Genomic DNA, 13,737 nt, shown 5'->3' with positions numbered 1-13,737 from the left:
AACAACACAAAATCATTATAATAGCCTCCTGAAATGTCCATCCGTCCTTTCTCTTTCCATCCGTCCTTTCTCCCTATCTGTTTTCCTCCATCTTACACATCTCCAGGGACAGGCAACTTAAAACAAAAGTGAAGCAAAACAAAAGAGGAATCTTAAAATGGCTACCCATCCTCTCGCCCTGCCCTCAGGGGCGAGCAGTTTCACTTACCCTCAGTCGCTCCCCGTGCGAGCCACCAAATGCCACAGTCTGGCTGGGCACAATTCAGGAGCCACTTGTCAAAAGAAACTAACTTTATTTTTAGAACCACACACGCCAAACAAAACCGCTCCTCAGGAAAAACCTTCAGAGCCCAACTGCCACCACCGGCTTCCCACAAGCCTCTCCCTCAAAACACAAGCCTCACCACCTCCCCCCATCCTCCTGCTCTTGAGGCCGATTGGCTGGGTCGCGTGGGCGGAGCCAAAAAAGTCCCCCAATGAGCAGCTCCGTGGTCTGAAAGGGCAGGGAAACAGCCCAATGAGCATCACCGCAGAGGAGCCAATCAGCTAGATGTTGCTGGGGCCGCTGTGAGCCAATCATCAGCTGGCAGTCAGCTAGATGTTGCTGGGGCCGCTGTGAGCCGGCAGCTGGAAGTTTGCTTGGGCCCCTTCGGCTGTGGCTCTCAACAAACTTACATTTCCCAATTGGAGCATGTGTTCGAGTAGGGCTAGACAGCAGCAGGGGTTCAGAGGCAGGACCCCAGGGAATTTGGTGTCACCTTCCAACATCAGGTTAGGTACTGCTTTGCTGAAGTAGCCACATGCTGCCAAGGAAGGGAAAGACTCCAAATGCAATGTCTCTGTGGAGCAGAGACTTCAGGTAATGCCACGTCCACTCTGGCTGAGGGCACGTCTCCTGAGGAGCACAGCCACAGGGAGACGGCTGCAGGGAGGACCGTGCACTGGAGAGCTGTGTGTGAAGTCAGTGAGCACACTGACTCCTCACAGACCCGTCTTTCATAAAAAAGCAAGGGCCTTCCCCAAGGACATACGCTCACACATTCGACTTCTTGAGACAACAGCACTCTGCCTGACAGACTGAGAGGAGAAATAACATCAATAATTCAAAAAGAAGTTCCAGAAATAGTGAGAGAAGGGTTTTCAGCAGTAGCATGTTATTGTCTGTATTGGAAAGCTGGGTGCTGACAAAGGTGTGCTCCCGTGGGTCCTCAGCAGGCCCCTACTGGGCCAGGAGAACTATGACTTGGTCAAAAAATCCCCAGTAAAACCTGCATGCCCCCAGAAGGAACAAACAAGTAAAGAGAAGTCTGCCACCCACCCGGGGGTCTTCATTCTATGCCCCTAACTCAAGCCAATGCTCAGCGTGGGAGGGACACCATGCTCCACCTAGGAACAGGGCAGGTCGCAGCGTGGAAGTACCCCACAAGGGGCCGCTTCCCTTCCCACAGAGGGACGCACTTCATTGCTGCCTGTCTCCCGGCTGGAGGCTCCGCTGACTCTGAGTCACCAGGAAGGTGGTGGTCAGATGAAGACGCTGGCAGGCACCTTGGCCTTTCCAAAGCCCTCTGTCCTTAGGTTCCAGATTCCCTTAGCCAACACTTACAGTGTTATAGTCCCCAGTCCCCCTGCATGCCCAGCAAGGCCCCTGGGCTCTGCAGCAATCCTGCAAACCACTGGCCCACTCACTTGATGTGATGTATTCCGGAGCTTTCCCAGGACTCAACGGCACGGCCTCCTCATAGTAACCTTCCGGGAGAGAGGACGTCGGCAAAGGTGGAGGCCCGCTGTCAGGAGGCTGAGGGGAAAAGGAACACCGTGCTCACATTAGCATGACCACTGGAAGGAAATGGCACATTAGCAGGTGTGGGCTAGCATTTCCTGCTTTCCTTTACCCAGTTTTGTTATAGTTAAAGCTTCATCCCAGGGTTTCATAAACTGACTTCCAGACCACTCTAATCAAGCCTTTATTGAAGCACACTGATGGCGGCTGACCAGAACATAAAGGTGTCCCCCTGATCAGCCCCGAACAATTGCAAGGGCATTCCTTATAAGCCTGAAAACCGCAAAAGGGATATTTGGGGGTCTAGCCAATGCAAGCAAGCCAGTTTACAGAAACGGGACAGTGCAGTCAAGCGGAGGGAAGCCTAACCAATCACAGTTAGCCCAGTCACCCCAGTTACAGAAACAGAGCCCCGTTACCTTAGTTACAGAAATAATACCCCATTAGGTAGTTCCATGTTCTTAAAGGTTTCTATAGCAAAAGGAAAAGAACATCTTGCTCCAGTCATGACTCTTCTACTTGGCATGGTTGTTTTACAGGATGAAGTCATAAAACAAAATGGAGTCACATTTGCTCCTACTATCACAGTTTATGCCAAAAAAGAGTCATCCTACAAAGAGGCCCGGAAGGTCAGCTCCTGATAGAGTCCTGCCATGCTCCTGTTCACATCCAACTCCCAGGTGCACCCTGCATGTGCCACTCAGGCCCCAACAGGCCAGAGTTCCACACAGGCGTAGCACCATCCTGCCTGAGGGTCATCTGCACATTCCGCATCCCAGGCATTGAAGCCCCTTCCCCCAAATCCAGCAGAGCTGCCCCACACCTGCCCTTCTGGCACCTCCCCAGCTGAGACAGGGTGTGCACCCCCTCTATCCTGGCGGTTCCCACCATTCCCCCCTCGAGCTGAGCTCTCCTCATGGCCAGGTCACTCAGGCGAGCTCCTGGAGCAGAGGCGCCAGAACCACATAGCTGGACCAGGAAGGGCTGTCCACACCTCATGGCACTCCTGAAACCCAGGGCGTCAACTACCTCGGAGCCACCCAGAGAAACTGGAGACTGTGTTCTGGAAAGTGCCTGTGCTGACCTGAGCCCGCCCCTTCACGACAGGGCCCTGACCATGGGGTTGAGGCCCCCTCTGGCCTGGAGGCTGTCATTTTTGCATACAGGAGGTGGGAGTTTCACCCTCAGCACCACCCAGGTCTCATGTCCCCCTTTTCTTCCTGGACTTTGTGATGACTCTAGTCCACACACCACTTCCTCCTCTAGATATCGCCAGGAGCCCCAAGGTCCTTCCGCCAAGAGAAGAGGTGGAGGGCAGGAGATGGGAGCCCTGAGCTCTGCTCACAGGCTACACCAGCCAATCCAGACAGGAGCCTGCTGGCCCTGTGTCGTGACATGGCACAGATGCATACTCGGAGGCCCAGAACCAACACATCCTGCTCAGAGCTGCCCGAGTACTGACCGAGCGGGGTCTGCAGACAACACTGTGTGCGCTCAAGACCTCCCCCCCACCTCCGCCCTCAGTGGTGCGACAGTATTCCACACCATCCGCATTCTCCAAATAAATGGGGAAGGAGCATGTCATGGAGAACGGAACCACACAGCACCCCAAACTGAAGATCTACCAAGTGAATTTCCAAGTAGCACATGTTCCAGTGAAAACACGGTTTCCGTTTTTTATTCTTATGTAAACTCTCTACAACGCAAGTCCATCACTTTCCACTGGACTTGAGTCCAGAAGTCCTCTGTGAATGACTGAGCAGCTGCTGCATGTCCCCATCGCCAGCTGAAGGAGGAGCGCCCACACCAGACCATGAACCCTGCTCCTTCAGACCCTTGAAGATAGCCGCTCCCTTTCACCGGTCTTTGTTCCCAGACTGAACAGCGCCGACCCCTAGCGCTCTATCAGAAGCTGTGTCCCAGTCATCCTCCTCCTCCCACCCTGCCCAAACCCAGGGCCTTCACATCCTCCTGCACAGGCCACTGGGCACTAGGGTTAAGGCCAGGATGGGAGGCCAGGCCAGAGTGAGATCCGGCGTGCTGCAGGACTTCGCTCAGGGAGCGTCTTTTGTCTGTGAACGGCAGGGTGCTCCAACTTCCTGGAGGATGGTGAGAGCCTCAGGTCCCTCAGTCCCCCACAGGCAGGGGCAGCATCATGGGTGCTGAGACAAACAGGCTTCTTACCTACAAAGGTCCGACTCTTCCTCAGAGCTGCAAGGCCAAGGTGAGGAAGGCCCAGATTCTCTTAATGAAGGGGATTCCCACACAGATACTGTTAGATATGGAAAATGGAAAGCCCCAAAATAGTGTGGCCTGGGAAACGGAGTGAAAAAGAAAACCCCACTTTGATCGTTTTCATCCCTTCCAAGACCAGTCCTCCCCAGGTGCTGGCCACAGGTGGGGAGAAGGTGTTCCATCTGACCTGGGGTGACAGGCTCTGGGAGGCACTCATCTCTTCCAAGACAAATCCTCTCCAGATGCTGGCCACAGACCCCCAACCCCAAAACCCAAATTTCTGAGTGACCGCTCACTAAATCACCTCTCAGTATAACGTACATAAGTCCACACTTTCCTCCAGGAAAAGTGGGTCCCTCAGAGACGCGTCACCCTGTTCCTGAATGAAACTCCATTCCTAAATAGAGAGCTGGGCTGACAGTGCAGTCTGCGTCCAGCCCCGGCCCTTTGTGCTAACATAGTGCCATGCGTTAGCATAGCCTTTTAAGAGACATCCTCTAGACCCAATAATTCCACCTCTAAAAACATATTGGTCATGAGGCAAAAAGTTGTAAGAAAGTCCAATAAAAGTTTTTTGTCAAGATCCAAGAACAATCTAAATGTGCACCCAAAGGAGAGCACTGAGCTGGGTGGCCTCGCTCACCACAGGCGTGCAGGGGCCAGGCAGCCCACAGCGCTCACCTGAACACTTCTTGGACACTGCTGAACAAAAACACAACTCTTCTCGGCCCTTCCCTTGTGTGCTTCTGTTCATGTAGTACAAAGACAGAAGGCCACTCACCAAAAATGTTAACCAGCGGTGTCTGGACAGCTTGGTTTCCAACACACCATATGTTACCTTTAAATTCATTTAAAATATCAAAGTATTTTCACTATGAAATAATACCCTTCAAATTACTCCCACAGAAGCACCCTCTCCTCCACTGCTGTACGCCGTTTCCCCTGGGACCCCTTGCAGGGTTCTGACACTTGAGCTTGTCAAGGTCAAATGGGAAGAGCTGCAAAGAGGTGCCAACCTGCGCAGGCCACTGCGTCCAGGGGAACTGGTTCCTTCAGAGCCCTTCCAGTAAGGTAGAGTCCACTGCAGTCATGATCAACGTGACTCTGAAAGGTCCCAAAGGGGGAAGGCAGATTTCCAAAAGGGATCAGAGGACTTTAATTCTATATATTATAGTGATGGTAATCAAATTGTTTTTCTGGTTACAGTAAATAAAATCTACCAAAAGTAATGGCCAAAAATTATATAATCTGAAATAAAAAAGAACTAGGGTTCAAGTAAAACCCATCACACACCAGCAGCACCCCAAGGCAGCCATGCCTAACCCAGCTCCCCACACCTTGGGTCCGCCATGCTGCAAGGGAAATGGGACTGGACTACAGTGATTGTCAGTGGACAACACGGCAAAAATGGTTTCAGCCCTAATACCAAGGAGCGAGCAAACACTCTTCTTTGCAAAATTACAGTCTCCGTGCAAATCCTGCCCATTCCAATCTGATCACTGATCTGCACTCCACACGGCACTTGGGTGCATGCTGGGGAGGCATTCCTCCATGTTTTCTCTAGTTCTGTTCATGCATGACAAGGAGTGACAGGCCCAGGTGGCATGTTCCCTCCCCTTCCTCTTCCACCAGTAGGTAGGCACTCAGAGGAAAGGCAGAGGGCCAGCGGGAACAGACTGCACGTGGGACTCTGGCGGAGAGACTCTGAGATAAAGTGCTGCTAGGATTGTAGGTGGGGTGAGACCCGGAGTTTCTGAAAAGATGACGGAAAGGGAATGAGATGGCTCCCATCCCTGAAAGGCCCACATCTGGCTCCAAGGGCAAACAAGGGTTGCTCCTGCTTTAAGTCCCGGGCATCAGTCAGTGCTGCAACTCCCAGTACTGGTTGTGTCACATCATCTCAAAGGGATTCCACCTCATCTGTCAACAGATAGCGAAGGTGCTGTGAAGCATGGGGTACAGCAAGAGTGAAGGGCAGCCACGGGGAGGCACCGGACTCCGTTGTTTCATGGGAAGTGGAATGGCATGAGGGGATGGAGCTGGTGCCTCATGGGGACTGATTTCATTTGGGGAGTCAGAGCTCTGGAGCTGGACAGTGGTGACGGTGGCACAGCAGTGTGCGTGTGCTTAATGCCATGAGCTGTGCACTCAAAATTTGTTATGAGGGCTGGGCGGTGGCTCAGTGGTAAAGCGTAAAGCACTTGCCTGGCATGTGTGAGGCACTGGGTTCAATTCTCAGCACCACACGTAAATAAACAAAATAAAGGTCCATCAGCAACTAAAACTATAAGAAAAAAACTTGTTAAGATGTCAAACTCATGCTATGTCCGTTCTATAAAAACAAACTCCTAGGTATCTGCTGGCAGAGTGAGGCTTCCACGGTACATGAGCCCTGGCTCTGAACTATATCGAAGACTCGGACTGTGCCCGCCGCTCTGCACACCACAACCTGCCGCTCTGCACGCTGCCCAACTCATCAAGCGGGCGTTTCAGGAAGCCTGGCTCAGTAGCACGTGTGTGGCCACATAGCCCCGAGGAGCCTGCCTGCTCTCCCCTCCTCCATCAGGAGGGTGGAAGGCGTCCCTGCTTTTAGACTAGTGCTGTTTGGAAGGCGAGGAAGCAAGGCAGAAAGGAGCCCTAGTGTAAGGGCTGCTGAGCTCTGGTGGTGTGGCCATCAGCACAGCGAGCCATCTGCAGGGAACCGCTCACTTTCCCCACGAGCTCTCAGCACTGAGGGTGTAGGAGGGACATCAGTTTGAGCCACACAATTCTCAGAGTCAGTCAAAAAAATCTTTTGGCAAACACAGCTCTTCCAGAAAGGGTTTTATCACACTTTACACATTTAGCCTATCGCAGTCCACGTGAAGACTAACAGGCCACAGTGTAGTGGTACACGACGTGGCCTCAGGAGAAGCCACAATTCTACAACGCACGCGCTTGCCCTCTCAGAAGCCCTCCACAGACATGCTTACAATGCAGAAGCCTCCGGTGCACACAGGACACCTCAGGCTGCCTGCACGTCTCCTCCAAAGGCCAGCTGGGCACATGCAGACATCCCTTGTTTCTAAAAGCATCGCTCGTCACAAAACCAGCCTCCCACACGCCCTGCCCTTGAGCTGTAGGCAGCATGCCCTGTGTACTATGCCATGTGAGAAACAGAAGCCCAAGGAGCGTGCCATCCCCAGCAGCTGGAGGCTGAGCTGAACCGCAGCAGTGTCAAGACAGCGCCCAGCTGCACGCACACCACCAGCACCCGTGGGGACAGAGACGTGACCAATGATCACAACTCCCAATGCATTTGTACCCAAGGACACCGATAAGGCACTGCCCATCTAATACACACCACCCTTCCCCAGCAGTCCCAGGTATCTGCAGTGCTCCAGGACATCTGCTTCATGACAGGACTCCTCTGCCTAGCACACCTCCTCCCAACCATCACACCCCAGAGGAGCAAGCGCTCCTGAAAGTCAGTCTGCCAGGAGCAAGGAGCATGGCCAAAAGCCAGTCCCCCAGGCAAACTTCACTTCCTGGGTGGCGACTTACCTGCCCAATGTCACACTCACTGGAAACCCTCCAAAAAATGTAGCAGAGCTGCCCTAACCAACCCCTGACCGACTCTCTGGGCTGCCCGATGTCCTCCAGGCCCTCTGCAGCACGCCCTGCTGGGGTCCATAAAATGCCAACACTCACAGCCAACAGGCCCTCCTAAAGCACCTATGGGACAGCCCCTCAGGACAGCAATGGACCTAACAAGCCAGGTGGACTCTTTAATATTGTATCACTGTAACTATTTGTTTCATTATTATGTAAACAAACAAACAAAAATGAGCACAGAAGGGCTGACAATTCTCTGAGATGCTCTCAAAAGATCTGTCAAGACAAACTGAAAACAGAAACTATCCCATGTCCACCGTAAACGAGCAGACCACACTCACAGAATTCCAGGGACCCTCCGAGTCGGCTTTCTATCACTGTGACACAACAGTTCACATAATGAACTCACAGAGCAAAGGCCCAGGTCTCTTGTGGTCTGGATGTGGGGTGTCCCCACAGCTCCTGTGATGCAGGGTATTCAGAGGTGAGGCCACTGATCGTGCCAGCTGCAGCCTCATTAGCCCAGGCTAGTCTGAATGAGTGCTGGGTGGTACCGGTGGTAGGTGGGCATGGATGGGGGAGTGGGGCCCTGGGGTTGGTCCTTCCCCTCTCTGCTTCCTGCTCCATCATGAGCTGAGCAGCTTTCCTCTGCTGGGCCTTCCCCCAGGACATGCTGCCTAGCCTTGGGACCAGAGCAATAGAGCCAGCCATTTATGGACTGAGACCTCTGAAACCATGAGCCCCACTACACTCTGCCTCCTCTACATTGCTTTTGTCAACTCAGAAGCTGACTAAAGCGCAGCATTAGAGATTCCAGAGCGTGATGGGCAGACTGGTTGCTTTAGGCCTTTGGTGGGGCACCAGACACCTGCAGCGGGGAGCACACTGCTCACCCCATGGCAGGAGGCCAAAAGTGAGAGCGAGAGGGGGGTCCCACATTGCCCTCTGGGGGCATGACCCCAAGGACCTAAGGCCCTCCCATGAGGCCCTTGTCCTAAAGGTTCACAGCACTTCCCAAAGCACACTATAGGGCCCAAGCTTTCAATGCTTGGGCCTTTGGGGGACATTTACCACATGAACTACAACATGTTCTAGACTCAGATAGCATTATAAAGCTGGGGGTTACTAACGACATGAACACATGCACCAACTGTGCCAAAAAGCAGCGTAACCCAGGGAGTAGCCCCACGTTGGAAGAACGCAGCTCTTGACCTACACCAAACACAATCCCCTCACAGCAAGCAACAGCCTCTCCTGGGTATCAAATAAAAACTCTTGATTCCCAGGTATGAGGAGCTACCAGGGAAAACTGCCCGTTGCTCAAATTGTTACTCAAAAGTTACTTATTTAAAATTAAAATATTGAAAGCATGTTAGTATCTTCAAAATTTTTCAGAACATTTTTTGTTAACCAACTACTGCTAAACAACTGTGAGAAGGAGGGCTTCTCTCTACCTTCAGCCAGGCTAATCTGCCACAGCCACTCGGCAGCCAAAGCCAGGGTGTGTCGAGTGCACCCAGGGCTATATTGCCTAGGCTTGTGTCACTCCACCATGGTCACACAATGACAAAATCCCCTAACGACACATTTCATAGATTGTAGCCCTACTGTTAAGCAACTTGTAACTTCATCATCTTCTTTTTTTGTGTGCTGCTGGGATCAAATCCAGGGCCTCGTGCATACTTTTTACTAGGTAAAAGCACTCTACCACTGAGCCTCATCCCCGGCCCTTTAATTTTTTCAAGTTGCTGAGGTTGGCCTTCAACTTATGACCCTCCAGCCTCAGTCTCCCAAGCACCACTGCACTCAGCAGGAATCTGCACTTTTACAAGATGCCCAGGGGTGCTATGACTTCAAAAGTGTTGTCCTAAACAGCAGTGGCCTGTCCAGGACAGAGTGGCTGCCAGGCCTACAGCTGACCCCGTGAGAGCACCGCTGAGAGGGCTGGGTCTGGACTCACAAGACGAGGCTGTGACTCTGCTTTTCCTAGGAATATGGCCTTCAGTAGGCCACCATCACTGCACCTCCACCTCCTCTCCTGGGCGATGGCACACATCCTCCACATGAAAAAGGGTGCTTCAGGGTTCTGTGAAGGCTGGCTATGAGGACCAAGGAGGCAATGTGGCCCTCATCTGTGGTCTAACTTACTGCAGCTTCAGCTACTTGTAGTCATTCTTGGTCCAAAAATATTGTGAGAAGCTCCAGAATTAAACAAGTCATAACTTTTAATTAACTTTTGTCACAGCACAGTGTGGTGACTACTCCACGTCATCACGAGTTATTGGTGTTGACTGACTATGCCTAACTTATAAATGACCTGGGCATGTGTGCACAGAAAACAGCACAGCCTGGGAGGGGTGTGGCTGCTGGGGGCCTTTGGTACCCCGTGGGCCTAGGAGGCACCCTGTAGATGGGGGTACTCTGTACATGAGAATGGGTCACAGGTGATGTGGGAGCCATGTCGGAACCCAGCAAGTGCTGCGAAGGTGACTGGTGGGCACCTCCCAGACCTGGCCCACTGCAGGCCAGGCAGAGACAGAGGTGTATGGGACACGGTCCTGCCTTTCCCTGGCTCATACCCTGACAGGGAGAGAACTGGGTGACTCCTCCCAAGAGCATATACAGAAAGCTAATTGCTAAGTGACCAATTTTGCCCTGACTTTGAATGAAAGTCTAATTTTCCTGACTAAGCAAGTGAGAGAATCATGAAATGCAGAAAATGGTGAAGGACAGAAAAACCTGCGTATGTGAATCTCCCCAGGTGGGGAAAGGCCAAGGAGCGAAGAAAGGGACCAAACAGATTTCAAATGTGTAAAACCACACAAAATACACATTCTAGAGAGTGCTCTTATTTTTCCTCTCTTAAAAAAATATTGAACACTATATCTCAGAAGAAGCTTAGCGATGAATACTCAAGTTCCAGGCTAAGGCATTCAGGGTTAACCCAGAAAGAAGGTCAAGTCTTTAGGCTCTGCTGGCGTGTTTTGCCTGCCAAATCCTCATTTTTCGGGGGTTTTTTGTTTGTTTTGTTTTCTTAATTTGCTTTAAGAACAGATTCCCAAGAACTTGTAGCTTCAGCAATCTGCAAAGAAACACCACTTTCCTCTGGGATGGCTATACTGAAGGGACTCCCCACAGCTGCACAGCAGCACTGGGCCTAGAAACAGGCATGCCTCGAGCAAAGCAAGGCCTCGGATCTGGGCTTCCACCACCACATGCCCTGGGGCTTAAGGGCAACCAGACCCCCAGGGATCCAGGGACCAGTGCAAAGGTATCACTCACCAGCCAGGGCTGAGGAATCTCTGGCAGAGGCATCTGAGGGGGTGCTGGCAGGCTGCTGGCCTCTTGCTTCTGAGCATGATCCTTCACTTCAAAACCTGCAAGTATTAACCAAACGCACAGAGCTGAAGGAGGAGGAGCAGGGGGCCTCTAGCAGCTATCCTTCCCCAATCCCACATCAAACACTCTGCAAACGCTAGGCTCTCTTAAGTTCTTACAACACTCCTGCAGGTCAGTACATCCTTCTCTCTTTTACCAGTGAAGAATCTATGGGGAGGAGAAGGGGGGAAGGGGAAAGAAGGGGAGGGGAGAGGAGGTGAGGGAAGGGGAGGAAAGAGACAAACTCTACCACACACACACACACACACACACAAATCAATAAATGGGTTTTTAAAAAGTTAAAGAGCTGAAGAAAGAATTAGTGAAGTGGAAAATATCAGCAGATGCATCCTGAAGGAGCACGCGAGACAGGGCGGGAAGCATGTCTGAACCCACCATCAACCAGGTCCCCACACCATGCATGTTCAGTGTGCTGGCAGATCCGCCACCTTCCTGACTGGCAAGTCAAGCTCTAATTGCCAGGCCATGGCTTCACAGACCAAACACCAAGACACTGCATACCTGCGATGGTCTGCACACATCTCTATAAGGAAGTGTAAAGGAAAGACCCCTACATCTCCTCCAGCTCTGGACCTCCAAAATCCTAACCTGGTGTCCTCAGGAGGGCCTCTGCCACGCTTGTCTCTCACTGGCCTCGCTGGATTCTCCTCTTCAGTGCCTTCCTAATGCTGCAACGATCCCCAACATCCTTGCAGGCCTCCTCAGTCCTATTTTTCTGTCTTACCCATTTTCAGAAAAGTTCACACAGTCCTCAGGCTTGAGGCTACTAGCTGAGGAGGGGTTGTCCTGCAGCCCTGGCCCTGGGCTGGCATCTGGGAACATGGATTTCAGGTATGTTTCCTGACTGGTAATGCTGGTTGTGGTGCCTAGGCTGCTCATGCAAACAGCGGGGCTTCTGCTGTACACCTGCTTTCATGAGAATCTGGAGTTCTGGAGGTGCAGGAGGTGCCTACACCCCTGAGCCTGAGTCTCTACGCTGCTTCCCTGAACAGAAACAGCACAGGCTGCCGCACTTGTGCTGTTGAAGAGTCTGCTCTGGGTGACCCTCGCAGGAGGGGGAGCACACACAAGTCCCCGTGTGGGTTCCCAGGGCTCCTTCAGGCAGGGCCGAGTCTCCTCCCTGCCGTGTGATATGCCCTGGGCATGAACAAGTACCACTATGTGCTAGTCCCGCCTGTACTTCCAGCTAATGTTGGGGTGCTCTGGGTGACTCTAGCACACCCACGATTCTACTGACTCCTAAAGGCTTAATCTTTCTATACCCAGAGGTCAGAAGGAGATGGATGTGCCAGGTGCAGTGGATGAATAACTTGGGAAAATTTGGTGAATAAACAACTTTCACAGGTTACTGGACAAGGGAATGCCCTTCAGAAGAAGCAGAATTAAAGTGGTGTCAGAGCCAAAAGAGCCTGGGAAGAGGGCAACGAGGTTGGACGTGACTACCTTTGGGTGACTGGATCCGCAGCAGGATGTTGGTCAGCGCGGCCTTCTTCTCCCTGACAGTTGCAGTGAGATACTCATGGTCCAGGAGTTCAAGAAAGAGGCGAAGTTCCACTATTAACTCTTCCATTGCTGGAAACTAAGGAGAGAGCAGGAAGAATCTCATTAGGCCCATTGATTTGCAAATGCCAAAACAGGAAGCTAAGCCTCACTTGGAGCCCGCTGTCCTTGGCTTGGTGGCCATGGAATGCACACCCCAACATGAGAGGCAAGTGTGCTGGAGCCAGGGACAACAGATTCACGCACCATCCTCTTTACAAAGGCCTCACTCCTTCCCTTTTGCTTTCAGGCACCAAAACTCAGCTGGGAAAAGTGCCAAAGCTGGCTGCCAATAGATGGTGTTGTACCCAAAAGCTTGTGACTCTGCATGGGTGTCGGCATGTGATATTAAATTTCAATGGCAAGGAGGAGATGGGAGATTAAAATGCCGAAGCATTAGAGTAAGCATTCGAGTAAGCATGGCACGGCTTCAGAAGCACACCAGCCTCTGTGCTGCAGGCTGGCTCCACTGCCAGGACGCCAGTGAGCACATTCCACCCCACAGCAAGGGAGGCTGATGCCCGGGGATCCCACCAGGTCTCTCCTCAGATGTCCACAGCCATTTATGCCTGCAGCTGTAATTGACAGTGTGAACCTGGGGAACTGCAAACCCTGCTGGGGGTCCTCATGTCCACACTATCTCTCGACACTGGGGCCTTCCCGGCCTATTCTACAAACCTGAGGGCAAAGGGCAAAGCCACTAGCACCTGAGCACCAACATGCCAGCCCCCACAGGACTCTCCACAGGTGAACAAGGGCCACTCTAAGGTGTACTTGATGCTGACTGTGTGGTAAAACCACTGCTTCTATTAAATCTCAGCCCTTGAGGCCACCCCCCTTTCCCATCCTGTCAAATAAGTGACGCTCCTGCAGACGGAAGCAGGCTGGCTTTTGGAAAATTCACTGGCGCAACCACTGGATTGGGAGCCTCCTTATGCCACTGCTTTCATGTAGATTGAAAGAATGAATGACAGGCCAGCTATGACTATCCAGACTTGAGCACCTGGCAGACACGTCCTCAGAAAGGAGCAGAGCGGGCTGGGCTGTGGCTCAGTGGTACAGAACTTGCCTAGCAGGGGGGAGGCACTGGGTTTGATCCTCAGCACCAAATATAAATAAATGAAGAAAATACAGGTCCATCAACAATGAAAATAAATAAATAAATTTTATATATATATATATATATATAC

The 13,737-nt window shown here is 52.0% G+C and overlaps 1 protein-coding gene across 2 annotated transcripts in view; it reads right to left on the bottom strand.

Annotated features, from left to right (window-relative positions):
* Afap1 (actin filament associated protein 1) overlaps positions 1 to 12,621 on the bottom strand; it is a 74,021-nt gene extending 61,400 nt beyond the window's left edge. Inside the window, exons 1-3 of one of the 2 annotated variants that reach the window (XM_015481923.2) lie at positions 12,452 to 12,621; positions 10,892 to 10,986; positions 1,687 to 1,795 (exon numbers count right to left, since the gene is read on the bottom strand). In XM_015481923.2, the coding sequence (XP_015337409.1) occupies positions 1,687 to 1,795; positions 10,892 to 10,986; positions 12,452 to 12,578 (331 nt within the window). In that variant the 5' untranslated portion in view covers positions 12,579 to 12,621. The remainder of the gene's footprint in view (positions 1 to 1,686; positions 1,796 to 10,891; positions 10,987 to 12,451) is intronic. The other variant, XM_015481922.2, reaches the window with a different exon arrangement.
* Between the last annotated feature and the right edge of the window lie 1,116 nt (positions 12,622 to 13,737).

Source organism: Marmota marmota, unplaced genomic scaffold, assembly GCF_001458135.2.
Source record: "Marmota marmota marmota unplaced genomic scaffold, marMar, whole genome shotgun sequence".
Lineage (NCBI taxonomy): Eukaryota > Metazoa > Chordata > Mammalia > Rodentia > Sciuridae > Marmota > Marmota marmota.
This window is presented reverse-complemented; position numbering and strand designations above follow the sequence as displayed.